This window comes from Macaca mulatta, chromosome 6, assembly GCF_049350105.2.
Source record: "Macaca mulatta isolate MMU2019108-1 chromosome 6, T2T-MMU8v2.0, whole genome shotgun sequence".
Lineage (NCBI taxonomy): Eukaryota > Metazoa > Chordata > Mammalia > Primates > Cercopithecidae > Macaca > Macaca mulatta.
The window spans coordinates 1,854,633-1,882,290 of NC_133411.1; the positions used below are offsets into that span (position 1 = coordinate 1,854,633).

The 27,658-nt window shown below is 45.1% G+C and overlaps 1 protein-coding gene and 1 pseudogene across 20 annotated transcripts in view; one reads left to right on the top strand and one right to left on the bottom strand.

The window, feature by feature from the left end:
- Positions 1-226: 226 nt before the first annotated feature.
- ZDHHC11 (zDHHC palmitoyltransferase 11) overlaps positions 227-27,658 on the bottom strand; it is a 141,764-nt gene continuing 114,332 nt past the window's right edge. For 5 of the 20 annotated variants that reach the window (XM_078004564.1, XM_078004558.1, XM_078004554.1 and 2 more), the window contains 4 exons: positions 25,102-25,189; positions 19,627-19,661; positions 5,882-5,946; positions 227-1,347 (listed from right to left, as the gene is read on the bottom strand). In XM_078004564.1, coding sequence (XP_077860690.1) covers positions 5,889-5,946; positions 19,627-19,661; positions 25,102-25,189 — 181 coding nt within the window. In that variant the 3' untranslated portion in view covers positions 227-1,347; positions 5,882-5,888. Of the gene's footprint in view, positions 1,348-2,721; positions 2,860-4,141; positions 4,440-5,876; positions 5,947-19,626; positions 19,662-25,101; positions 25,190-27,658 lie in introns of those variants that run through there. The other 15 variants (XM_078004560.1, XM_078004556.1, XM_078004574.1 and 12 more) reach the window with 7 other exon arrangements.
- On the top strand, positions 21,096-21,878 carry LOC708947 (signal peptidase complex subunit 2 pseudogene; annotated as a pseudogene).

Sequence of the window (27,658 nt, forward strand, 5' to 3'; positions counted from 1 at the left end):
CCCCACCACTCTCTCTTGCTCCTGCTCTCACTGCATGATGTGTTGGTTCCCAACCTACCTTCTGCCACGATGGAAGCTTCCTGAGGCCTCACCAGAAGCCAAGCAGATACCAGCACCGTGCTTCCTGTACAGCCTGCAGGGCTGTGAGCCAGTTAAACCTGCTTTTTAAAATAAATTACCCAGCCTCAGGCATTTCTTTACAGAAACACAAAAACAGCCCAATGCATGTAGTAACTTATAGATATATTTAGAAAACTGATTATCTTTTAAAATATGACTGCAGACTAAATTGCAGAGTTCATTAAAATACAGAGGATGCCTGCAGTTCTCTGGTCTTCTCTTGACTCTTGTTGTCTACTAAGATAAGAAGTCTGGGCTAGGCTGAAGAACTCAGAATCCAGGTCTGGGGTTTCCCAGTACTGTGCTCCCATTTCTCAGTGCTGCACTCCATATCCCAGTACTGTGCTCCCATTTCCCAGTACTATGCTCCCATTTCCCAGTACTGTGCTCCCATTTCCCAATACTGTGCTCCCATTTCCCAGTACCGTGCTCCCATTTCCCAGTACCGTGCTCCCATTGCCCAATACTGTGTGTTCCCATTTCCCAGTACTATGCTCCCATTTCCCAATGTGTGCTCCCATTTCCCAGTACTCTGTGCTCCCGTTTCCTAGTACTGTGTTCCTATTTCCCAATACCATGTGCTCCCATTTAGCAGTACTGTGCTCTCATTTCCCAGTATTATGGGCTCCCATTTCCCAGTACTATGCTCCCATTTCCCAATTCTTTGTGCTCCCATTGCCCAGTAATGTGCTCCCATTTCCTAGGACTGTGCTCCCATTTCTCACTACTGTGCTCCCATTTCTCAGCACTGTGCTCCCATTTCTCAGTACTGTGCCCACAGGTGTGAGCCAACGTGCCCGGCCCATCAGCTCTTCTTGAGCAGCAAGAGGCCCTGCAGCTGGCTGGCTGGCTGGACAGCACAGTTAAGCAGGTGGCCGCATCTCTGCAGTTGCTGGCAGCCCATCGTCCTGGAGATGTAACCCCGCCTGCCAGGCTTGCTCTTCTTTGGTTGTGATGAAGATGATGACAGTGATGGATGCTGGGCTGTGAGGGTCCTGGTTCCTTCGAAGGACATACAGGGGCCTCTGAGATGATGGGCTCTGGCTGCTGGCCTGTGGCATGTGTAGGAGCAGGAGGCTTTGCAAGGCTCTGAGATGATGGGCTCTCGTTGCTAGACTGTAGCATGTGTAGGAGCAGAAGGCTTTGCAAGGTAGACTCTCCAGGCAGGACTTTAATGCAGGGTGAGGTTTCAGGGTGGAAGACCTGGATCACAGGGCACCTCCGCTTCTGCAGGACAAAACAAAGTCACTCTTTGAGCAGCCACCAGGGACGGAGCTCAGATCTACTTGTGATGGAAACCCACCAGTGGCTTTTACCCTCTTCCCTGGAGAGGCAGGGCTGGCTTCCGGGAAGATCATCACCTTGGCTTAGCCCCACTCCCAGCTGGGTCTAGTGAGAGTCCTCCTGAGCAAGGCTCCTGCCCTCCCCATCCTTCCAGAAAGCTTAGAGATGAGTGCATCACCAACATAGGCCATTTTCTATTGTTCTTCTTGGGAAATGCATCTTTTTGAAAGACAACCCATCTTTTATCACTAGATATTTTAAAAAACAGTTTTTGGCCTGGTGCGGTGGCTCACGCCTGTAATCCCAGCACTTTCGGAGGCCAAGGCGGGTGGATCACGAGGTCAGGAGATTGAGATCTTCCTGGCTAATATGGTGAAACCCCATATCTACTAAAAATACAAAAAAATTAGCCGGGCGTGGTGGCGGGCACCTGTAGTCCCAGCTACTTGGGAGGCTGAGGCAAGAGAATGGCGTGACCCCAGGAGGTGGAGCTTGCAGTGAGCCGAGATCACACCACCGCACTTCAGCCTGGGTGACAGAGCGAGACTCTGTCTAAAAAGAAAAAAAAAAAAAGATTGTATATATTTTTTTTCTTAAAAAATACATATGTATGTATATAAATTTTTTCTTTAAGGCATTCATCAATTGAATAATGTTGTGTCTAGAATTTTATTTACCCTTCTTGGATTCACTGCACTTTATAAATCTGTGAGTTGGTGTCTTCTAACAATGTTGGCAAATTCTCAGCCAAATCTCCTTAAATACGACCTCTTCCCAATTTTCTCTCTTTTCTCTTTCTGGAACTCTAACTAAACATAACATAGTCTTCAAACTATATTCTCATTAATGTCTTTGACATTAATGTCTAATTTGTTGTCAAATCCATCCATCAAGTTAAAAAAAATCAGTGATACTTCTCATTTGTATTAGTTTTATTTAGTATTTTTCCAAATCTGCTTGATAATTTAAAAAACAGTTTTCTGTTCCCTCCAGATATTTTTGAGTTTGTGTTTTCTTTCTTTATGTTTTGGTCGGACAAATTCAATATCTGAAGTATTTGTGTCTCTGTTTCTACTATGGTTTCTGTTGCTTCTCACTCATAGTGCTTTGTTTTCACGTGTGGTGAGTTATTTTTCATTGAGAGTTGCTCATTTGCTTGTAGTTTTATTTGTAAGAAATCTTTGAGCCTTAGGATGAAGGTTTGTTACTCATAAGGAATGATGCTTGGCCCCTGGGAATGATCAGTGCAGAATCACTCTACATTAAACTCTCAGCTTGGGGAGTTTCAGTCACTCACCTCGCACACAGTTAGGGACAACCTGTTGCTCCAAATACTCGGCAGTGTTTTTTCTTTCTTTCAGCTCTAGGGCTCGAGATGACGGATCACTCCTGATTTCTTTGCGGGTGGAGAAGTGAGTTGCTTCTACTTTGCCACTGCAATGAGGGTACCGCCATCTGGGGGTGCCAACTTTAAGAGATTACTGATTGGCTTGCCATTTTGGCTGTGCTCTCAGCTTGATCTTCTCTTTCTTACTCTTGTAAAGCTGAAAATGAAGTTCACCAGGTTTCCCAAACGCCCTCGGGGCAAAGGCCAGCTGCACTCCCCACTGGGTTTCTCTCTGGGTTCCTCTGTGCCTTCAACCCTAGCCTTAGAATTCCTTATGTCGCCTCAGTTCATTGATGCCTTTAAGAATACTTACTCTCACACTCACATGGACGTGGACACACACGCGCACACACCCCCTAACTTCTCGCATTCACATGGACACGGACACGCACACGCGCACACACACAACCCTAACTTCCTCGGACACGCACGCACACACACAACCCCCTAACTTCCTCAGTTTTCAGAGCATTGTCCGATCCTTGTAAGTGACTTGCCACATGACTAGAACCTCAGGCTTCATATCACTACCTTCTTTCTTTCCCCTTCCTTTTCCCTTTATGCCATCAGTCTGTATTCCACGATCTTTAAAATCTACCTTAAGTCCTTTCTGGGATTATGTAAAAATCAGACAACTCTCTTAACCACCATCTCCTTTTCTAGAGATAGGAGTGACTGACTCCTACCCACAGGCACTTGGAGAAGTGGAAGGTATATACTGAAGACGTGTTTCATGTGGGCTGCGGTAATTCACAACTGTAAGATGTTATCACAGCCAACATCTGCTGTTTAAAACTTTAGAGGTGAATATTTTTTTTTTTTTTAATGAGGCTAAATCATTTCAGAAGCACTCCAGGAAGACCAGTTGCTTTAGAAATGATTTAGCCTCATTCAAACATAATGCAAACGATAAAGAACATGCAATTATCAGTAACTTCAGCAGACAAGCTGTGGTTGGCTGAGTTTGAGCTTCTATAAAACACACTGAATCATCTTGTTTCAATCACTAATCAAGCTCTGCCATGGGAACTTGCTGTTTGCTATGGTTTGGACATCTGACCCTTCCAAACCTTATGTTGAAATTTGATCTCCAGTGTTGGAGATGGGGCCTCACAGGAGGTGTTTGTGTCATGGGGGTGGACCCCTTACGAAGAGAGTAAAGCCCTCCCTCTGAAGGGAGTGAGTTCAGCTCCAGCAGTTCTTGCTCTAACCAACGCATGGGCTCTTGTTGAAAAGGGCCTGGAGCCTCCTCCACCCCTTCGCCTCCCCTCTCTCCATGTGATCTCTGCACATGTCAGCTCCCTTCACCTTCTGCTGTTGGCGGAAGAAGACTGAGACCATCACCGCATACACAGCTCAATCTTGAACTTTTCAGTCATCAGAATCACAAGCCAAATACACTTTTTTTCTTTACAAATTACCCAGGTTCAAGTGTCTCTTTGTAGTAACACCAATGGACAAAGACACCGCTTGTGTCCATCAATGTTAGCCACTGTTGCTCACGGCAGGGAGTCCACGGCTCCATTTGATGCTCACATGGAAGGATGTCCACAGCAGCTGTCAGTTGTTTGCAGATGATTTGCAAGTTGACGCTTCAGCCAAGTGTCCAGCTCCACTTCTCGGGCTCTGCTACTCCTCAGCCGTTTCACTGTTGCACACAGAGGGAATGGTGGGAGAAGCACGTAGAATCAGGTGCTGTTCTGTAGACATCCTACATGAGCTCAAGTTGTAGCTTCTTAAGTTTGTCCTTCATATCACTGAGACAGTTTTTACAGCACCAGTTTACTTCATCTTTCCTTGATTTTAATTTTGCAATTTCATGGTCAGTTTCTTGCAATCTTTCCATATCTCATTCAGCTCCCCTTTGATCTCAGGGGATTTGTCTTCTCATCTCAGCTTGTCTCCAATTATGATTTTGGTCCTGCCTCATTAAGCCCCTGTGCTATGCATCTCAAACACTGTTTTTCTAGAGAACAATTTTCCTAGGTTTGCTGTCTCTCTGGGCTTTCCTGGTGATGTCTATTCCCAGTTCTGCAACATTTTCACAGGATATACACAGAACCATCAGTCCTGCCCTCTTGTCCTCTAGGGTGCTGGTCAGGGCTGTGCTGCTGGGAGACCTTGACCTTCCTCAGGGTTCCAAGGCACCCAGCCAGCTGTGGGAAGCTGCCGGGAGCACAGGAACTCTGAGGATCCCAGGGCTCTTGATGTTTTCCCCGATCACAGGACTTTTCTTGTATGGATCATGCCTTTGAGGATTCAGTGTGCCCTATACCCTTTTCCTGTCCAGCTGGTTTTTGCGAGGTGCTTCTCTGAAGCATTGTGAGACAGCAGGTACTGAATGGTAGAGTTCAGGGTGCAAAGGAGCTTGCCTTGCCTTGGAAAGCACAGGTAACAGCTTAGAGAAAGGGCTGAGGTCTCATTTTCAGATACAATCATGTCTCGTGTTTCTTAGCTGAGGGGATACAGAAGTAGAGGGAGAGCATGCTCCTCTGTTTTCAAGTGCTCAGCTTCCTATTCTGATGGGAGAGCATGGCTGGATGGTTTCCCAACTCATGTGTGTGCCTCATAGCAAATTCCTTTAGCCTTCTAGTGAGTAAACTTTCCCCCTGATTCTGGAAGTCAATGATCATTTGTTTCACAGTTAAATTTCGCTGCATTCTATGGATCGTCCTAAAGGTTTGAGCAGAAAGCTTGGATAGGTAGGGTCAGAGGCTTCTAATAGAAATCATCTTAAAATGGCAGGTGTTCATTATTTAAAGTTCTTAGATTAGTACAATTGGGTGAAAATAATTCTTAGTTTAGACTTAAAAGCAAGTATGAAAATGAGCAGTCTACAATTTATACATTGTTTACTGCCGAGAAAATAAAGATGAATTGATATTTTCATACCTCATCTGCCATGCACTACTTCTACAGACGGACACATGGCTCACATTCTGGGGTTACTGTTGACATTAAGAGACAAGGAAACAGCAAGCATCCTAGCCCTTGAGTTTGCACTGGTGATTTTTTAAAGAAGATATTGCACTCTCTAGAGAACCAAACCTGGGCAGATTTCAACACGACCCGTACTGCCACATACCTTACCTGAATCTCAGGCTTCACTTTCAGCGCTGTCGGTTTTCATGGGCTGTCTTCTTTCTTGTTGCGGCCTGTTTGCAGTATTCAGAAAGAGAAACAACAGAGAACGTGTGATGTAATATTTGTTATACTGCCGAAGTGGACAAAATGTGTCAACGAGAGTACAGTTTAGAGATGAGCTTGTGACGGAGGCAATCGCTTCACCTCTCTGAGTTTCGGAGCCTTCATTTTTGTGAAGATGGTGATAAGACCGCACTGCTGGAAGAATGTTGCTTTCTTCTTCTGCATGTGTGCTGATACAGCGAGATAAAGTGTGTTTTCCCTGATCAATAAGAGGGTCTTGTGGTAGCCAAGGAGGCTGGTTTGGATTTCTAGCATGAAAAGTGGGGAAATATGGGCCCACAAGAGGTCATCCCATGCCTGGCACCTTCTCACAACTCTTGCTTGATTGTGGCGAGTTCTGGCTGTCAGGGAGCCTTAAGTGTTTTTACACCCACATCTTGGGTACAGGTGTTTTGCTCTCTGCCCTGATGCTACACTAGCGCAGCCATCCAAGAACTTGACTGTTTATACGTGCTGGCCAGCTGGCAGGAGAAGTGACCGTGTTGCTGCCCAGACTCTGCAAAGGTTTGGAGTTCAGGCTTATCTTAACTTGCAATGCTGAATATGTCAGGAATTAGTGACCAGAAATGTGCAAAATATTGCTTTGAACGTTTTTGAAAGACCCACAAGCAAAAAAGTCACTAGGATACTTCTAAATCAAAACAGCGTATCTATCACATGCTAAAGTCTCCCTTCTCTGATCCAATCCTTACTAATTACAATCAGGATATAAATGGATCCATAAATGAGTAAAGAGAGGACATCAAAGAAAAGCAAGAAGGGAAGCCTTTGTTGGATCAGAAATGATGTCTCCTAGAAGGAAAGAATGCAAATGGAAGCTGATGCAGAAGGTTCGGTCAGGATGTGCTGCAGAACCTGGAAGAGCCCCCCAGGAATCGCCAGTGAGGAGCAGTGGATGCTCCGCTGGGCAGGGCTCCTGATGGGACAATTAGCTGGGGGACTTGCAGGCTGAGCAGCCAGGCAGTGACTGCTGCTGCAAAACTTCCCACACCATAGGCAACAATGGGAGTGTCTGCCACCAGATTATTGCAGTGGGCGCAGTAGTCTTGGTAGACACAGAAAAGTGCAAGGAAAAAAATGTACAGAAGGAAGTGACAGGGCTCAATAAGCAAAGGAGAGCTAAGGTACCACCAAACTAATCCAAAAATTACTGAGGATATAGAGAAAATAAAATATTAATTTGAAGTGAAAATAAAAGTATGACAAAGTATGATAGGTGAAATAGTGGAGGATTGTGAAATGAAGGTCGGTGGGGAAGAATGTAGATAATGTTGTAAAACTGTGTTTAAGTCTGTATATAAAAATGCAGAAGTAGTTTACCTAAGGACAAAATGGTATTGTAGGAAGCTATAGAGGCTGGTCCTTCCACTGGAACAACCATTGAGCTATAAAGAGTAATTGCAATGAATTATTTGGAAACTCTGGAACCTGGTCAGGCATCTATGGGAGAATGCTTGAAGAAAGGGGAAGCTGGGCCTGGTGCAGTGGCTCATGCTTGTAATCCCAGCACTTTGGGAGGCCGAGGTGGGCCGATCACGAGGTCAGGAGATCGAGACCATCTGGCTAATATGGTGAAGCTCCATCTCTACTAAAAATACAAACAAAACAAACCAAAAAAATTAGCTGGGTGTGGTGGCAAGCGCCTGTAGTCCATGATACTCAGGAGGCTGAGGCAGGAGAATGGTGTGAACCCGGGAGGTGGAGCTTACAGTGAGTGGAGATTGCGCCACTGCACTCTAGCCTGGGTGATAGAGCAAGATTGTCTTTAAAAAAAAAAAAAGAGAGAGAAAAGAAAGAAGAAAGAAAGAAAGAGCGAAAGAGCGAGCTGCTAGTCCTTTGTGAGTGGTGGACACGAGCCAGCTACCGCCTCCATTTCTTAGTCCTGCTGTGCCTATAAGAGTAGCAACCCACATTCCTGGAGCAGCTGGCTGATGTCAGAGTGAGCATCAGGGACCTTGTCCTCAAAAAATTTGACGTGGTACATTTTGGTCAGTCTGGTGGTGCCTGAGGGATCAATACGGAGACTTGCCTTGGTTTTGATCTACTTGGCAGCAGTGGCTTCCTCCAGCAGCGTCCACTGGAAGATTTAAAGAGACAGACCTTCCCCCTTGTTTGTAGCTGGATATTTGAGGAAATCTTTGGTAGTTCACTAACTGGTCATACAGATAAAGGAAGAGCAACTTCAGTGACAAGAAATACACATTTTGCAAAAGCAGTTTGAAAAAGTCACAAACTGATGGATCCAGCCTTTTCAAGAGAAAATCCACAGTCCCAGAGGAGGAGAAGCCCTTGATTTTAAGAGTTACCACATTATGATACTCAGAATATCCAGTTTTTAGCAAAAAATTATAGAACATATAAAGAAACAGAATAATATGGCCTATTCACAGAAGAAAAGAACTTGGCATAAACTATGTCTGTAAAAGCTCAGACATTTGAATTATTAGTCAAAGACATTAAAGCAGCTGTCTTAAATATGCTCAGTGAACTAAAGGAAGTCACTGACAAATAACTAAATAATATAGGAAAATTACACATGAGCAAATTAGATTATTAATAGAGATAGAAATTATATATTTTTTAAAAATCAAAAAGAAACTGGAGGTGAAAAGTACATAACTGAAATAAAAAGTTCATTAAAAGAGTTCAACAGATTTGAGCAAGCAGAAGAAAGGATCAGCTAACTTGAAGACAACTGAAATTACCCTGTCTGAGGAACAGAAAAAAAAAGCATGAAGGAAAATGAACAGAGCGTGAAGGATCTGTGAGATACCATCAAGGGTACCAACATATGCAACACAGGAGTCTCCAAAGGAGAAGAGAAGGAAAGAGGCAGAAAAATACAGTGTTCCCCCATTATCAGCCGTTTTGTTTTCTGCACTTTCAGTTACCTTTGGGCAACCACAGTCCAATAATATTAAATGGAAAATTCCAGAAATAAACAATTCACAAGTTTTAAATTGTGTGTAGTTCTGAGTAGCATGATGAAATGTCATTCTGCCCTGCTCTGCCCACGCAGGACATGAATAATCACTTTGTCCAGCATATCCATGCTGTATACACTATCTGCCCATTAATGTACAGGAAAAAAAACATACTGTATAGAGTGTGGTACAATCTACAGTTTCAGATATTCACTGGGATTCTTGGAACGTATCCCCCACAGATAATGGTGGAGCAGGAGACTACTGTATTTAAAGAAATAATGGCTGAAAACTTTCTGAATCTAATTAAAGAAATGAATCTACACATCCAAGGAGCTCAACGAATTCCAAGCAGGCTATACGCCAAAAGATCTATGCCAAGACACATTACAGTTAGATTGTCAAGACATATACAATGAGAGAATTTTGAAGGCAGGCAGAGAGAAGTGACTAATCACAATCAAGGGTCCTTAATAAAATTATCAGGTGATTTCCCAATAGAAACTAAGGAGGCTCAAAGGCAGTGGGGTGACATATTTAAATGCCCTGGAAGGGGGAAAATACCTGTCAACCAAGAATTCTGTATGTGACAAATCTATCCTTCCAGAATGAAGCAATAACTAAGACATTCTCAGATAGACAAAAGTTGAGGGAATTCATTACCAGTAGACCTACCCTAAAAGAAACGTTAAAGAAATTATTTAGTCTTAAATGAAGAGACACTAGACAGTAACTCAAAACCATACAAATAAACAAACAACATTGGTAAAGAAATAGAGAACATAGGTAAATATACAAGTCAATAATATTGTACTTTTGGCTTATAACTCTTTTTTTTCTATAAAATTTAAAAGTCAAATGTATAATACAATAACTATAAACATTGTTAATGGGCACACACTGTATAAAGATGTAATCATTGACAACAGCAATATAGAGGGTGATGGATGGAAATAGATAAAAGCAGTGTTTGTGTACTATTGAAACTAAGTTGGAGCTGACTGTAGTGGCTTACACCTGTAATCCCAGCCTTTGGGAGGCTAAAGTGGGAGGATCGTGTGAGACCAGGAGTTCAAGTCCAGCCTGGGCAATATAGTGATACCCCATTTCCACAAAAAACAATTTAAAATTAGCTAAGTGTGGTGATGTGTGCCTGTAGTCCTAGTTACTTGGAAGGTTGAGGTGGAAAGATTGCTTGAGCCCAGGAGTAGGAGATTGCAGTGAATTAAGACTATGCACTCCAGCCTGGGCAACAGACTGAGTCCTGTCTCAAAAAAAAAATTCTAAGTTGGTATTCAAACTAGGGTGTTATAAGTTTAAGACATTAATTATTATCCCCAATGTAACCATTCGGAAGATAATTAGAAAATGTACAAAAAGGAAAGAACAAAGGGATCAAAATGGAACATTATAAACATTCAACTAAAGAATTTTTAAATGGGCAGGAATTGAGAAATAAAAAATATATATGATATACAGAATGCAAAAAGCTAAATAGCAGAAGTGAATCATTTCTTATCAGTAATTACTTTAAACATTATATATATATATATATATAGCTTGAACTTTTTAATTAAAAATCAGAGATTGGGAGATTGGATTTTTAAAAAGCTGAATGTGGACAAAGATGCTGAGTTAAAGGAGGTTGTCTTCCCTACCAAGTAATGGAGAAGCTCCAGGGCCCCAAGATACGGTGGGTCCCAGGGGAAAGGGGGAGGAGTGAGGATGGGGTTGGGATGTGAGGTTAAGCACAAGGGTGGTAGCTAAGTGTCCATATATGGAACATGTTGCTGACCCCACACAGCAAGCAGCTAGCCTCTGCCAACCCACAGGAGATAAGAAGGGTCTGATGTCAGGATACCAGAGGTATGGCAGGTGGGAGAATGGGGGACGCGCTAGAAAGGAAAGAGTGGGGTTTGTGACCATAATACTGAATAACTAGAGTCTTTTGTGGGAGAGAGATGAAGTACTTACTTCTCAGAACTTATGAAGCTATGGGAAGTAAGATGACAAGAAATTAGTGCAGGGATAGACAAACTGACAAGTGGAATTGACTACACAGCCCAGAAATAGACTCAAGTATGCGCATAAATGGAGCTGAGGACATAGGTAGCTTTTTATGCCAGTGGGGATCAATGAATGGAGCTGGAAACAATACAAATCCATAGAGGAAAGAATGAAGTTAGATCTCTACCTCACACCATACACTGAAATCAACAAAAGATAAAGACTTGGCTCTCAAAATCAAAACTTAAAACCTTTAGTAGAAATAACAGATGGCTATCTTTTAGATATTTTGGTGGAAAGATTCATTAATCAAGAACTAAAAGCATTCCTTTTACAATATGAATAAACATGACTATATTGTAATGCATGATCTGGTTTCTAGAATGGCATATTAAATTAAGCATGGAGTTAAGCTGCACATGGACAGACTCTATCTGTAATTCACCCAACTGACAAAAGGTGTGTATAAAGAATATATAAAAACTCATATAAATCAATGAGAAGCACAAAGAGTCCAATGGAAAAATGGACTAGGGACATGAGCAAGTGCTTCATGGAAGAGAAAACTCGCATGGCTCACATGTGTTCAGATTCATTAATAATCAGGAAAATACTGGAGGAGGCCACAATAAGCCACCAGTTCACACTATTCGACTGTCAATTCCAAGTGTGGAGAGGACACGAAGCAATAGGACTTCTTATAGCCTGCTGTGAGAGTGTAACATGTGCAACACCTTTAAAAAATAGTGGCCTTATCTCTGAGAGCTGGACATTCTAGCAATTGCACCACTAGGAATAGCCCCGGGAGAAATGGTTGCACCTGTACAACAGGAGATCTGTCAAGATTGAGCTGCACAGCCGGGTAGCGAAAAACTGGAAACCGTCTCCATGCCCAACCATAGCAGAGCGGGTAATTAAGTGCGGTATGGGGTGGAACAGCCACAGAAGCAAACGCGAACAGACTACAGCGACACGCAGTATGGACAGACCTTGACAATTCAGTATTAAGTGAAGAAAGTGATTCCCCAAAGATTCCAGATATTACATACATACAACGTCCTTTCTGTTAAAAAAAAAAAAAGAAAAAGGAAAAAGTAACCAATGTATTGCATGTATGTACTCTTCAGGAATATTATACATCTCTCTCTCTATACACACACACACACACACACACACACACACACACACACATCCATCTAAGGAACAAAATTTAAAGGCAAGCAAGAGAATGAAGAACATGAGCGGGGTGCAAGGACTTGGAATGGGGGCCCTGACAGCAGACAAAAACGATGTCAGACTCTGCTTTTGTTTTTGGTGCTTCCTCCATTATCATAAATAAACAAAATACAGAGTCAGTGAAGGAAGCAGGTCACTCAGATCAAGGATGCATCAGTGTTCCTACCCAGGATTGGGATTAGTGTGACTCTGGGCACCTGGGATCCAAAACAAGGGGAAAGAGGCAACTACCATTCACTACGCCAGACGCTGGCAGTGACGTTCACAACTCCAGGAGCTCACACATGACCTTCTTGGGAAGCGATATGAATATCCCTCATATCCTTGTGAGGAATAGGGGCTCGGAGTGGATTAAAAACTTACGAGGTTACAGAACCAGCAGCATCTCCACACTGGCCTAGAACCCAGGTCTGTCTGATGCCAAAGTCCAAATGCAGGTTACGGTGCCAATTAGCTCCTGATCGCTCTGCTAAGAGGAGCTTTGGATTCCTGCAAAGAGTGAGAGACGGGGGCCTGGGATGCCTCTGGGGGATATTAGAGCAGCAGGATCAGACGCAGGTCCTGGACTGAGCCCGCAGCTAAGAGAAGCAGCTCACAGGCCGGGTCTGGGGGTGCAGGCCAGTCCCCATCAGACTCTCCTTGACTGTGGCCACTGGAGTTAAGGGCCAGGGTGTGACCTTCCATGGTCAGAATGGGGCTCTCCTAAGTGGAGTGAAAGACAAACCTTAGATCTTCAGGTGGGTCCTTCTGAATCTCTGGGGCCACAGAAGGAAAACTGGGCACTGCAGCCTGATGGGGATGGGAGGGGTCAAGTTGTGCAGCCTCCCTCTCGCTGCGCAGCCTCTTGGGAGCGAGCGCGCAGGACGTCTGCGAGGACCTGCGCCCTTAGCCTTACACCCTTTGCTGGGTGTGTGAGTGCTCAGCTCTCAGTGCAGACGCGGGACGTCTGTGAGGACCTGCGCCCTTAGCCTTACACCCTTTGCTGGGTGTGTGAGTGCTCAGCTCTCAGTGCAGACGCGGGACGTCTGTGAGGACCTGCGCCCTTAGCCTTACACCCTTTGCTGGGTGTGTGAGTGCTCAGCTCTCAGTGCACAGAGACAGCCCGATGGTAGCTGCATCTGCCTTCCTTTCCTCTCCGAGCTCCTCTGCTCTGCCCGAGCTGACCTCTGGGTATGGGTCCAGACCTGCCCACACATCCTGTGCTGTGTCCTCAGTGCTCCCAGCCCTGCCCCACTTGCAGGCTCCCTCACTCAGTTCTCCTTGGACATTTGAATGTGTCTCCAACACACTCTCGTGCTCCACCTTTTTAAAAAATTAATTAATTAATTAATTTTGAGACGTAGTCTTGCTCTGTTGCCTAGGCTGGAGTGCAGTGGCACGATCTTGGCTCACTACAACCTCCACCTCCTGGGTTCAAGAGATTCTCCTGCCTCAGCCTCCCGAGTAACGGGATTACAGGTGGTGCCATCAAACCAGGCTAATTTTTTGTATTTTTAGTAGAGACAGGGTTTTGCCATGTTAGCCAGGATGGTCTCGATCTCCTAACCTCGTGATCTGCCTGCCTAGACCTCCCCACATGCACCATCTTTTGACCATCAGTTAGACGTGCGCACACACACAAACACACACACATTATTTAATCCCACTTGTCTCCTATATGCACGGTTTTCCCAACATTTTATTAAAATTTCAAACATAAACAAGACTGGAAAAGGCTTTACAGAAAAAAAACAAAAAACAAAAAACAAAAAAACCTGAACCCAGCACCTGGATGCCACCAGGGCTAACGATTGTCCTCCGCCCCATCACATAACTGCCCGCCCATCGCCCTGGTCTGCCGCATTTCAGACTGGTTGCAGACGTCCACACACCTCGCTGAGATGCACACACGGTACTTCCGGCACTGCAACACCTATTTTTGTGTTCTGTCTGCTTCTGTCACACACACACACGTGTTTCATAGTTGAAAATATTTTCTGTCCCCGACTTTTTCTTCTATTCCACACCCGTCTTTGATGTTGTTCCACAGGACCCTTCCTGTAGACGGAGTGCCCGTGTCCCCCAGATTCACACGCTAAAGTCCTAACCCGAGGGTTGTGTGTCATAAAGCAGAGCCTTTGGTGTCAGCTCACGAACGAGGGACCCCGATGACAGGATTCGTCCAGTGTCTTTAGAACAGGCATCCGAGTCGGACCTCACTCTCAACTCCCTGTGTGTGAGGACAACCAGAGGAGGCCATCGGAGGACCAGGAAGGGGCTCTCACCAGACACCAGATCTGCCGGCGCCTTGACCTGGGACTTTCCAGGCTCTGGAATGGTGAGAAATACATGTTTGTTGCCTAAGCCCCTGGTGCATGGTACTTCTGTGGAAGCAGGCGGAACAGACTAGAACACCTATGAATGCTTACAATTAGTCAAACAAGCAACTCAGAGTATTGTTGCAACCTCCACTGTGGAGGAAGACTACTTGGTGCTCACTGGAGGGAAGAGGCCAGCAGCTTTGGGGATACCCCAGATGGCGAGGTCCTTTCTAGATGCCAAACAGCGGCAGGACTCAGGCTCAAGCCCTGGCGGGGAGACAGGAGCTCCTCATGATCCCCTCTGCTAGGAAGCAGAGGAGGAAGGAAAGACCACCTGTCAGCAAAGCAGAGTCTTACTTTGGCGGGGAGCTCACAACAGGCCATGAAGGCTCCAAAGTTCTGCAAGCACCATTACCATGGTTTCTGCTTGTCAGCAGATCCCAGGAACAGGTAGCTCCTGGGAGGTTGTGTGAGTGCTCAGAAGTGTACCACACAACAGACACCACCTGGGCATGAGTCTCACATGGAAAGCACCCTTGATGCTTGCTAGTGGGATAATACAAAGGAACGGCCCCAGCCTCCAGTGGAAAATTAATACAAGCCACTGAATGAGGCGCTGGGGATTAGGGTCTTCACAAGGGCAATCCTGCTCCCTATTCCCACTTTCATTCCAGCTGGTCAGCCTGAATCCACCCATTCCCTTCAACATCCCACAGCAAACACGCAGACCAGAATATCCCCATAAGTCTGTCTAATATCCACCACTAGAGACACTATAAATTCCTACACATTTCCCACTAAAATAGACCTGTGATTAGCAACATCACACCGCACAGGCACTTAATGGATGGATTTTCCCCCCGTGGCAAAGCGTGACACGATTTAAACAAAGTCCCTGATCGCTACAAACTGATGTTTGTAATGTGCCCAGTGCCCAGCAGGCAGAGCCTGAAATAAAAGGCTGTAAGGGAGTCTATAAGGTGGACCAGCTGGATCCAAACTGTTAGGTGACCATGGAAGCATTTTCTGTGACAAGAAAAAGGGTTAATGGCAAGTTATCGCCTGTTGCATCTAGAGGCTTTGTAAACTTATGTGTTGTTAGTGTAACACTTTTCACGTTAAACGAGGTTAGGTTAGCTCATTCTCCTATGGAGAAGACTCGATTGAAATGAAGACAGCTTCCAACAAAGAGGAGTATGATTTAAGGATGGAGTGGTTTATGCCCATCAGACAGAACAATGTAGAGTTTAAAAAGCAGGTCCTAAAGAGGTGTATAACATGATTATAATTTCATTTAGAAAATGGGTCTCATACACAGAAAAAATGTTAAAAGGGAAGCTGCAGGAGGTGCCAATCAAAATGCCTGCAGTAGCCATTGGTGGGTGGGAGGACTGTGAGTGAGTTAGGTTTTTACACCAAGAATTTTTGTTTTCCATTTTGAATGTGTACTGATAAAACATATATATTTTTTCAAAGTGAAAATTTACAATCCTGGTCACAATCAATTTTCTATCATTCTTGCCAGAAACGGATCAAAGAGAAAATGTCTTAGTTTTTACCTAATATCAGAACCATAGTCAGGCTATACTTCGAAGTAAAATTCAGCATAACCTGGATTCACTAAATCAAAGAAAACCAATTTAGAAGAAACATCAGTGGGTTGTGTGAAAGAGCATTTTCACACTAAGTGATATTTAATCCTTGATGGCTGAAACCAGGCACAACTCTTAAGCAATTCTCAGGTTTGAGAAACTGATGAACGGGGCACATCTCCTGGGCGGCCTTTCTCTGACCCAGGAAGCTGCCTGCCTCTTGAGCTGCAGAACCCGGCTGGCCTTCCCTGGCCTGGAACTCTGGCACTGCCCCCAGAGCGTTACCATGAAGGGCAGAGCTTCTGGGGCACTCAGGAAGAGCAAGACAGGAACTTCTGTCCTCTGCTCAGCTGGGGGAGACTGACTTACTGGGGCTCCCTGTGGAGTTGGGATGCAGGGAAAACACTATGGGCCGCTCTCAAAATAAGGTGTATGTTTAACGCAACTTTGCTCCAAATTCCAGGTTTCCTGGAACTGAAACAAAATGTATTTTCCATATAAATTTTAAATAAACTTACATGAAAAAATTAACTTTAAAAATTGTCAGAACTTTTAGAAATGAAAAAACCTGAGAATGTGCCTGTCAGACATTAAAGTGTAGCTCAGGAAGGTCCAGTAATTAAAACAGCATGGTTTAGGACACAGATCAACAAGACAGAAATAAACGTGTAGAAACAGACCTGAGTCTAGTGCTTATGGCAAGCACTAGAAAAGGGGGCCTTTGAATTAGATGGGAAAGGTGTATTGTTTCATAAACAAGGTGGTAACCATTAGTTAAGTCTTTGAGATAAAATAACCTTAGCTCTCTCCCTGTATGCAAAAGTAAGTTCAGGATGGCTCGAAAATCAAAATATAAGGAAAACCAAAAAAGAAAAATTATGAAAATATCAGCAAAGAGTTCTAGATGATATTTGTAAAACTCTGGAGTAAGAAACACTTTTTAAAGTAAGACAGGAACATTTGACAACTTTGACTTCAGAAAAATTTATGACCTTCACATTGCAAAAGACATGATAAACACAAAATTTTAAGAGACAGACTGAAAGACATTGGAAACACATAGATCACAGAAGTATTATCCCTAATGTGCAAAGACCACTTAATATTGACAATACAAACAACTCCATTTAAAAGTGTGCAAACATTTGAAAAGCTAATTCATACAAGAGGAACTGTGAAACAGTAAAAAGAGAATGACGATATGTTCAGTGTCATTAGTAACAATTAGAGAGAAAACAATATTGTCAGTGTCTGCCAACACTGGCACAAAGGTGCTTCTTGCAATTTTGTTTGCAAAACCTAAACTTGGCCATAAACTTAATATCCCGTAGTGAACAACGGTTGACTAAGCCACGGTATATGCACATCATGAAAGAGGGTGAAGTTCCTCACAAGAAGAAAACACGTAATCCATGCCAGTCATGCACGTAATCCATGCCAGTCATGCACGTAATCCATGCCAGTCATGCACGTAATCCATGCCAGTCATGCACGTAATCCATGCCATACTGTTGAAGAAATCAAAAGAGGAAGCTGCAGAATGATTCATATGGTGTACGGTAACCTCTCAACGTGAGTGAATATGTAGAGAGAAAAAACATGTATTTACCCTCTATTATTAAAACGGCATTTTGAGGTGGTATTCAGGAAGGGAGGTGCAGAATATTTTTAACTTATGTACTATGGTATTTAAACTGATACAATGAGCATGTCATAAGGTTTTAAGTTCTAAGTATAAGTTAGGTATTCAATTCTCCCCCATCTAAATGTTGCTCCACGGCCAGACACAGTGGCTCATGTCTGTAGTCCCAGCACTTTAGGGGGCTGAGGCGGGCAAATCACTTGAGCTCAGGAGTTTGAGACCAGCCTGGGCAACATGGTGAAACCCCATCTCTACAAAAGTTGGCTCAGCGTGGTGGCATGAGCCTGTGGTCCCAGCTACTTGGGAGGCTGAGGTGGGTGGATTGCGAGAACCCAAGTGGCAAAGGTTGTAGTGAGCTGAGATTGTGCCACTGCACTGCAGCCTGGGTGAGACAGTAAGACCCTGTCTCAAAAAAATAATAAATAATAATTTTAAAAATGTTGCTCCATGATCCAGGGCAGCTGGGTTGGGAGGATGAGGCCAGCTGGGTGCACTGATCAGTGAGGGGGAGACCCAGGAGGCATGCGGTGACCTCAGCAGTCTGGGGTCCCAGGTGCCTCTAGAGGAACCCCGAGCAGCTCTGAGCCATGAGGTGTGGGTGCTCCTTCTTCCAAGCATGAGGAGCCTCCCTCACACACCCTCCCTGAATGATGTCGGCCCTGTCTCTGGGCGTATGTCCACTGGGCCCTCCATGGTTTGGCCATCTGGCCCCGCTCAGCAGCATGACCTAATGGAATGGTGGCAGAGACCCCAGAGGACCTGGGCCAGGACAGCTGCAGCTGCTGGGTGCCCAGAGTAGAGGACGGGGCTGTTCTGTGCAGGCTGAGGTGGGCGCTTCCCCTGTGGGGCCAGCTGGGACTCCCTGCAGTGACAGGAGGAGTATGGCAGGCAGGGTGGGGACCGGGATGTGATGTGAGGGCAGGAAGGAGGCTGTGTCAGTGTGAGAGAGAGTGTGTGTGCATTTGACTGTGTGCGAGAGAGAGTGTGTGTGTATGTGCACACGTGCATGCCTGTGTCTGTGCACCTGGAGTGCTTTGAGACAATGATTCTTATCTTTCCATTTCATTTCATTTTAGACTGTATTAAATGGTTCTGGATGAAACTTATTGTAGAGGGTAGGAGTGCAATATCTAAACCCTGAAACCCTGGGAAATGATGTATAAAGTTGCTTTTTAAAATATAAAGTTAGTATGTCTTCATTTTATGGAAAGGAAAATGAAATTGCAAACAAAGAGTAAATAACTTAGCATCATGTGTGAGTAGATTTCCTATTACTCTATGTTCTGTGACAAGTGTATCCTGTACTTGAGATTCTCTGTACTTGAGATATCCTGTACTTGAGATTCATAACAAATGCATAACAAAAGAATATGCATTTATTATGGCTGCACAATATTATTTCATCAAGGAACAGGGTACCCTTTAGAATGTATGCTTAAAACCGGATCATGGTCCTCTTTATAATGGTCCTCTTTCAGCTTTCGTAGTTTGGAGGGTGAAAAAGTGGTGTGCAGTTGGGCTGGAATTGTGCAGTGTTGGGGCAGAGCTGTCATTAGTGGATATATTTAGAGTTGAAACGACAAGACCTAATTCTCAATGAATCCCTATTAGAAACATTAAAATACATTCAGGCTCACAACATTACATGTGTTTAAAGAAAGAAAATAACTACATTTGGCCTTATTTTTGTGTATACGTTCAAATGTTATTTACGAAGAATTCTGTAATTTTTTTCAAGTAAGATAAGTGCAATACGCTACATGAATGGCTATAAATGTTAAGTGAAACATTTCTACTTTCCATTATGTCATCAGCTTCTTGGAAGACATTAAATAGAGGACATACTTTCCTAAGTAATTCTAGTTCAGGCAAGGGTACAACTATGTTTCAGACAGATAAAACATTCCCATTAAACTTACAAACTTACCCAAGTGAAGATAGACTTGGGGCATCATCTGTTTCCTGTGGGAAAGTGAAGCAAAATTCATAGGATGAACAAAGACCTTGTTGACATTCAACTTATTCTCAAACAAAATTCAAGTTCATTACTAGTCAGTTCTGAGTAACGGTACATTAAGAATGCCTGGACATGGAATAGGATCTCAGTGGTGGGACATCACCCTTCCTCCCAATCCTTGTATTATGGGCTGAACTATATCCTCCTCCAAATTCATAGGTTGACATCCTGACAGCCAGTGACCTAGAATGTGGCTGTATGAGGAGACAGGGTATTGAAAGAGGTAACTGATGTTAGATGAGGCTATTACGGTAAACCCTAATCCAGAGTGACTGGTGTCCTTATAAGAAGCAGAGATGATGACAGAGACACAAACAGAGGAAAGACTGTGGGAGGACACAGAGAACAGGTGGCCATGTACAAGGCAAGGAGAGAGGCCTTGGGAGAAACCAACCCAGCAGACACTGTGCTCTGGGACTTCCAGCCTCCAGATATGTGAGAAAACACATTTCTTGTTTCAACACCCCATGTGTGGTTCCTGCTTGTGGAATCTCTAGCAAAGAAAAACACCTGTTATATGTGCACACACATTGTTTTCAGTGCTCTTGGGTAAGAACCTGGGAGTGGGAATGCTGGGTTATATGATAAGTATATGCTCAGCATCTGAAGCTTTGCCAGAGCGCCTGCTGACGTGGCATCATCTTTCATCCCCATGAGCAATGGATGAGACTTTCAATTCTCCCACCTCTTCACCAACACTTGGTATTGTTCATCTTCCTTTTAATTTTTTTTTTAGAGACAGAGTCTTGCTTTCATTGCTCTTGGGTAAGAATCGGGGAGTGAGAGCGTTGGGTCATATCAAAAGTACCTACTCAGCATCAGAAGGTTTGCCAAACTGCTTGGTGATGTGGCATCATCTTTCATCCCCATTAGCAATGGATGAGACTTCCAGTTCTCCCACATCTTCACCAACACTTGGTGTTGTTCATCTTTTTAAAAATCTATTTTTTTAGACATAGGTTGCCCAGGCTGGTCTCAAACTCCTGGCCTCAAACAATCCTTCTGCCTCCTTGGACTCCCAAAGTGCTGGGATTTCAGGTGTGAGCCACTATGCCTGGTTTACATTGCAAATCATTTTTTATTGTAGCCTTTCTAACATGGGTGCCATGCTATCTTATTGGGGCTTTTGCTTGTGGATCCCTGATGGTAAATGATGTTGAGCACCATGTGCTTTGTCATTCATATTACGGCCTTGGGGAAGTTTTGTGTTCAAATCTTTTGCCCAATTAAAAACAGAGTTTTCTTGTTAATGAGTTTTGAAAATTCTTTAAATATTCTGGATACAAGTATATGACTTGTAAATATTTTATTTCAGTCTGTGGCTTATATTTTCGTTCTCTTAATGGTGTCAATTGAAGGGAAATTTTTAAATGCTTAAAGTCAAATTATTTGTTTTTTCAGAAAGTGTTTTTAGTATCTATCAAAGAAAACATTGCCTAACAGAAGATCACAAAGATATCCTATGGAGGGAGACGCAGAGGTGGACAAGATGGCGGCAGCAGCTGCCCGGGCAGGAGGCACCGCAGTGGTGGTGGTGGCGGTGGTGGGGCTGGCGGGGGTTCCAGCTGTGGGACAGGCAGAGGCCGTAGCGGCGTGTTGGATAAATGGAAGATAGATGATATGCCTGTAAAAACTGACAAGTGGGATGGATCAGCTGTGAAAACTCTGGATGATTCTGCCAAAAAGGCACTTCTGGAAAAATACAAATATGTGGAGAATTTTTGTCTAATCGATGGTCACCTCACTATCTATACAATCTCCTGTTGCTTTGCCATAGTGGCTGTGACTTGGGATTATACGCATCCCTTTCCAGAGTCCAAGCCCGTTTTGGCTTTGTGCCTCATATCCTGTTCTGTGATGATGGGAATTCTGACCATTTAGACCTTATCTGAGATCACCATCTTTCTCGTGGCCCACAGAAAAGAGCCTACAGGAGTGGATTCTGGTAATATCCGGGAGCTGCCCTCCAGTCTTAAAAGGTTTGATGGCAAATACACCCTGAAGCTGACCTTCATCAGTAGGAGAACAAAACAGCAGCGGGAAGCCCAGTTCACCAAGTCTATTGCTGAGTTTTGACCCGAGTGGGACACTGGTCATGGATGCATGAGCCTGCAATGTCCAGGCTCCATGACAGTCTCACCATAGGAAGAAACATTAAATAGCCAATTCTAAAGGTAGTCCTCTTTCTGCTGGATCTTGCTGAATTACTGAACCGGGTGGTGGGGGAGATAAAAATAACTTAAAATGGGTAAAGTAAGAACTGTTAAAAAGTCCATGTTTTGTCCTGAAATTTTAGTCTATTCTGGATAAACATGATTTTCTGACACAGATATGAGAAGTTGTAGCTCTGATGTCTAGCTGTAGTCACCTCGGTATTCTGTTTGCATTATTTTAATTTGCTTTTCTGCAAAAGCATTTTTGCTAAAAGTTGTACAGACTTTTCCCTTTGTACCTACCAATACTTTATATACTATAGCTTTGTGCCATGCAGCATTTTAAGATACAATTTAAAAAAATTATTAATGTGGGCCAGGCGCGGTGGCTCAAGCCTGTAATCCCAGCACTTTGGGAGGCCGAGACGGGCGGATCACGAGGTCAGGAGATCGAGACCATCCTGGCTAACACGGTGAAACCCGTCTCTACTAAAAAATACAAAAAAAAAAAAAAAAAAAAAAAAACTAGCCGGGTGAGGTGGCGGGCGCCTGTAGTCCCAGCTACCAGGGAGGCTGAGGCAGAAGAATGGCGTAAACTCGGGAGGCGGAGCTTGCAGTGAGCTGAGATCCGGCCACTGCACTCCAGCCTGGGCGACAGAGCGAGACTCCGTCTCAAAAAAAAAAAAAAAAAAAAAAAATTAATGTGTTGCTGACACTATTAATTCCTATTTGAACAGTTAATGTGTTACTGACTCAATTAATTCCTATTTCCTGTTTCCTTGAAGAATTCAGGACACAACTCCTTCTGTATGACAGCTTTCCTTCACACACTATTTTTGTGGGTGTGTATATATCTCACTTGGGGAAAATTTTAAAAACACATTTCAAAAACACATAGCTTTTTAATTTATTTGGAACAGACCTTCTGCCTGTTACATTTTGTGCTCTTAGCCAATTTAAGAGGTCGACTGTATACTTAGTGTTAAAAATATATATTCTATGAGTTTTCTAGGGATGTTAAACTTTTCTCTAAATATGAGGTCTGTGATGGATTCTGCATTGCTTTCTACGTGGTACTGAGCTGTGAGTGTTTGGCATGTGGTTATCAAGCTGCTGCAGCACATTCATTAGAGATGCTTCCATTTCTCGCCTGGGCGCGGTGGCTCAAGCCTGTAATCCCAGCACTTTGGGAGGCCGAGACGGGCGGATCACGAGGTCAGGAGATCGAGACCATCCTGGTTAACATGGTGAAACCCCATCTCTACCAAAAAAAAATACAAAAAACTAGCCAGGCGAGGTGGCGGGCGCCGGTAGTCCCAGCTACTCGGGAGGCTGAGGCAGGAGAATGGCGTGAACCCGGGAGGCGGAGCTTGCAGTGGGCTGAGATCCGGTCACTGCACTACAGCCTGGGCGACAGAGCCAGACTCCGTCTTTAAAAAAACAAAAAGAAAAAAGAAATGCTTCCATTTCTCCCCATTGCCTTGTCTTGGCACCTTCCATTTAAGCCAAACAGCAGAAATGTTAAGAAGGGCTTGTTTCCGGAGTTTCCAGTTTGTTCCATTCATCTACTCAGGGTGTCTTCTTGGAACAACGTTGTCTGCAGCCGCAGGCCCACTCCGAGGGGAGGCGATGGACTGCAGGTCTGTGGAGCGCAGCACAGGGCTGTGCCACGGACGTGGGTGCCAGTGAAGTCACTCAGACGGAATTCTCCTCCCCGAGGTGAACAATGAACCAAGGGAGTCATTTTTATAGGATTGTCTGTAGCCCACAGAGATGTGGGCTTGGGATTCAACCTCATGCTGAGCGGATCTTCTCTGCTTCAGACCAAGCGTCATGTGGCTTCACGCGAGAGTGACTATAAATCATCATCTACAGCGAGACGCTGCGGAGAGACCGAGGGACTCACGATTGCACCCGGGCAGCAGGCGTCCACGTGGACGATCGCAGACAGAGAAAATCCCGTGAGCCCGTGTGACACATGGAGTGAGGGAACTTTGGTGGCTGAGTCTGGGTGGGGGAGGGCTGGGGCCTCGATCGGTTTCCACTGAGTGTATCTCCAAATCTTCGCTGGAAGTACAGGCAAAGCACAGGGCTTGGACGCCAGCGTCGCTGTTCCTCCAGGCTGGGCTGATCCCTTTTCACTTCCAAGTCTCAAGAGCCTGTTCCCTGAAGTCTGGGGAAGTGTGGTGAGGAGGCCCCGCCCCACAGAGAAGGGGAAGTCACCTGTAACCTCCAGAAGTTGGCCGCCTCACAAAGCCTGCTCAAAAGAATTTCCCCACAGCCTAGCACAGTGGCTCATGCTTGTAATCTCACTGCCATGGGAGGCTGAGGCCAGAGGCTTCCTTGACACCAGAAGTTTCAAATCAACCCGGGCAACAGAGTGAGACCCCATCTCTTAAGAAATAAAAAATAAATTGGCTGGGTGTGGTGGCACACGCCTATAGTTTCAGCTACTCGGGAGGCTGAGGTAGAAAGAACACTTCAGCCCGGGAGGTGGAGGCTGCAGTGAGCCCTGATCCCACCACTGCAATCCATCCTGGGTGACAGAGTGAGATCCCATCTCTAAAAATAAATAATGACCCAGCAGAAACCACTGGAATCCAGCCCCAGAGCAGGAACAGAAATACGTGGCCCTAAAGCCAGCACTGTGCTGGTCTTTTCCTGTGAAGGACAGACACGGAGTCCATGTAACACACACACACCATTCACACACACACACGTGACCACACACCACACACAAAACCACACCACCATAAACACACACCCCGACATACCTGCACATGTGTCCACACACACATCTCTATTCCCATCTGTCTCCTATACACAGTCCTTCCTCAGCATTTTATTTTAAAAACATAGTACGTGGCTTCTGCCATGGCTAAGAATTTCCCTCCATCCTTTATGACAGCACTGTCCCTCACTGTGTCTTCTGGGCACTTCAGAGACTGCCCTGGGCATCTGCCCATCACCGCAGCCTGACGGTGGCGCTCCACTGTGGGGGCTCCCGCTTTGGTACCCGTCTGTGTCTCTCACCCACAGCTGGGAAACGTTCCTGCCTCTCACTCCATCTCTCTTCCATGCTGCACCCACCATCATTCCCATGGGAGCAGCACCCTTGGACACAGAGTGCTTCCATCTGAATACCGCCTTAACCTCAGCTTGGGGGACCTCAGACCACACATTCTGCACACGGTCCTGTCCTCGGGGTACAGCACTCGTGCCTGCAACTTACCTGTGCCATCGAACCCCCTTCCGGGTGAACAGTACTGGAGAACGGACTGGGGCGCCTGTAAATCTGCAGGGAGTCCCTGGCATTGACTCTGGTGGGGCAAGCAAAAGGAGAGAAACACATCTCAGCTTTGTCGGGGGCTCAGGGCAGCACTGGAGGCCACAGAGTGTCCTGTAAGCACCACTGCTGTGAGACCCACATGTCTCAGAACCTGGAGACGAGCAGCTCCCGGGAGGTTGTGTGAGTGCTACCGGGTTACTGCACAGTGGGAAACAGAAGGAGTTTTTGGTGTAAAGGACCAGGACTCCTTCCCACTTGGATTCTGTAAAGCAGTGCCTCCCACAGTGTGCGAGCCCCGCCCTAGACCAGAGCCTTGGACAGGTTGTGTCCTCAGTCAGTGTAGTTGGGCTACACTGAGCTACAAGGTGACTGTAATTTTATAAAACACCACGTCACACATGTCACAGGGGCTTCAGGTGGGTCAGGTGACTTTCATTTTTACCTGGGAATCTTTGCTATTCCCTCATTTTCTACAATGTATATACGTTGATTTGGCAATCGTTACACAACTTTAGTTTTTCATTATGGTTTTAGAGAGAAAGTTTGCATTCTGCTTATAGTTATGTTTCTATTAATCTTGTCCAAAATGCATCATAGAGAAAGCATTTTTATATTTTACTTAAAAGACCACAGTTACATGGTAGTTCAAAGTGAAATCCAAGTGCTTCAGATCGACACAGTAGTTCTGCCAATCACCCTTCTGAGAAAAGCAATTTCATAGAAGACTTAATGGGTCGTTTGAAAGGGAATGAACTTTTCCCAATAAGCCATACACCTAGACTGCTGAACTAAGCAAAAGTCTACATGAATTCTCTGCAGGTGTGATAACTACCAACAGGGCCTTGTCCAGATCCAGGGAAGCTCTCCATCCCCTGGCTGTGGAGTACGGGACGGTGACTTTTCCAGGGACACAGGCCCTGTCTCTTCTGCCCAGGAAGGTTTGGGCCGAGCCCCTGCTGGTGTCTGTGAGGGCTGGGGCTGGTGCACACCTGGGGAAGGGGGGCTGCGTGCCACTTCCTGGCCATGGTGGAGAGTCTGGCTTCTGGGACCTTTGCTGCTTCTCTGTGGGGGCTGTGATGTGGGCCCCTCCCTATGGAGAGTGTGTAACTAAAGTAACTGCAACTTGAATTCCATGTGTCTAGGAACTGGACAAAGTCATTTGAAAGCTCATATGGAAAAATAAATGAGTAAGAATTGTTGAAAGTAAATGAAAAATGAAAAAATCTTTAGAGGCTTATTTGCCTGCAGGATATTAAAATATAGTAGCTAAATAAGGTTCCATAATTCAAACAGATGGTGCAGCTCCAGGACATAGACCCATGAGACAGAGACGACCATCCAGACACAGACCTGGGCCTGTGTTTAGGGAATCACAGTGAACCATGAAAGGGGTCTTTCAATTTGAGGGGGAAAGGTGCAATATTTAATACACAAGGTGAAAACCACTAGTTACTTTGTTGGGATAAAATAACCTTGTCTCTTATCTCCCTGAATACAACAATAATTCCAAGTGGCCTGAAAAATCAAAATGTAAAAGAAACAAATCAAAATATGAATAATGTCTTCATCCTCCTCCAGCCCCTCTGCAAAGAAATAGAGATCACAAATAAAAAACAATATGCTCTCTGCTGCTCCCCCCGGGGCAGTAGAAGAAGGAAGAGGGCCGGGGGTCCCCTGCCCGCACTCTCCATGATGCCAGAGACGGCAAGGTGGCTAGGCGGCCACAGTGCAAGACAACACTGGAGCAACCTCAATTTTCACTGTGCCTCCCCCCAGAGCCTAAGCAGCTCCAAGCCTGTGGCGCCCAGCACTGAAACAAGGAGATGGCGGCTCAGCCAAGGCATTTAGGATGGAAACCAGTTAGTTTCAATATTCAGGACGGCATCTTTGCTGCTGAAGGGGTGTGAACTACCCTTCTGATCTCCACCACACAACACAACTGTTTTGGGAAGCAAGTGAAAGCGTGCAGGGCCGATGGCAGATGGGAGACAGTGCTGACGTGCAGCTCCCACCAGGACAGAGAGAACAGCATGTGGAGACTCACGCTGTGGACTTTTGCCCCAGGAACCACCACAGGACCGTACCAGAAAAATAACAACAACAAATCACAGAGCCTTGAAAGAAGCTGCAGGCTGCTGTGATTCCACAGGACAGGTGACAGTTTTGCTGCTCTCTCAAAAGCGCTACCTCCCGGCTGGAGGCCAACCAGCTCGGGACATAACAGCAACTCATGACAGAACAACCCTGCTCCTTGGAAGGAGAAAACGAGAGCTAATTCCACCTCCTGCAGCATCCTGGATAACCAGAGGTCCTGAGTCTGTCCACGTGACAACTTCACTGCTAGAATAACCAGCCTCTGAGAAAGTCAGCACAGTAAACCCGTCGACAGCCGAGGACCCCCACAGAGTCCACTTCAGTCCCCTTTCGCCTCCACCGGGGCAGGTGCTGGCATCCACAGCTGGGAGACCTGAGGACGGATCACATCACAGGCCTCTGGGCA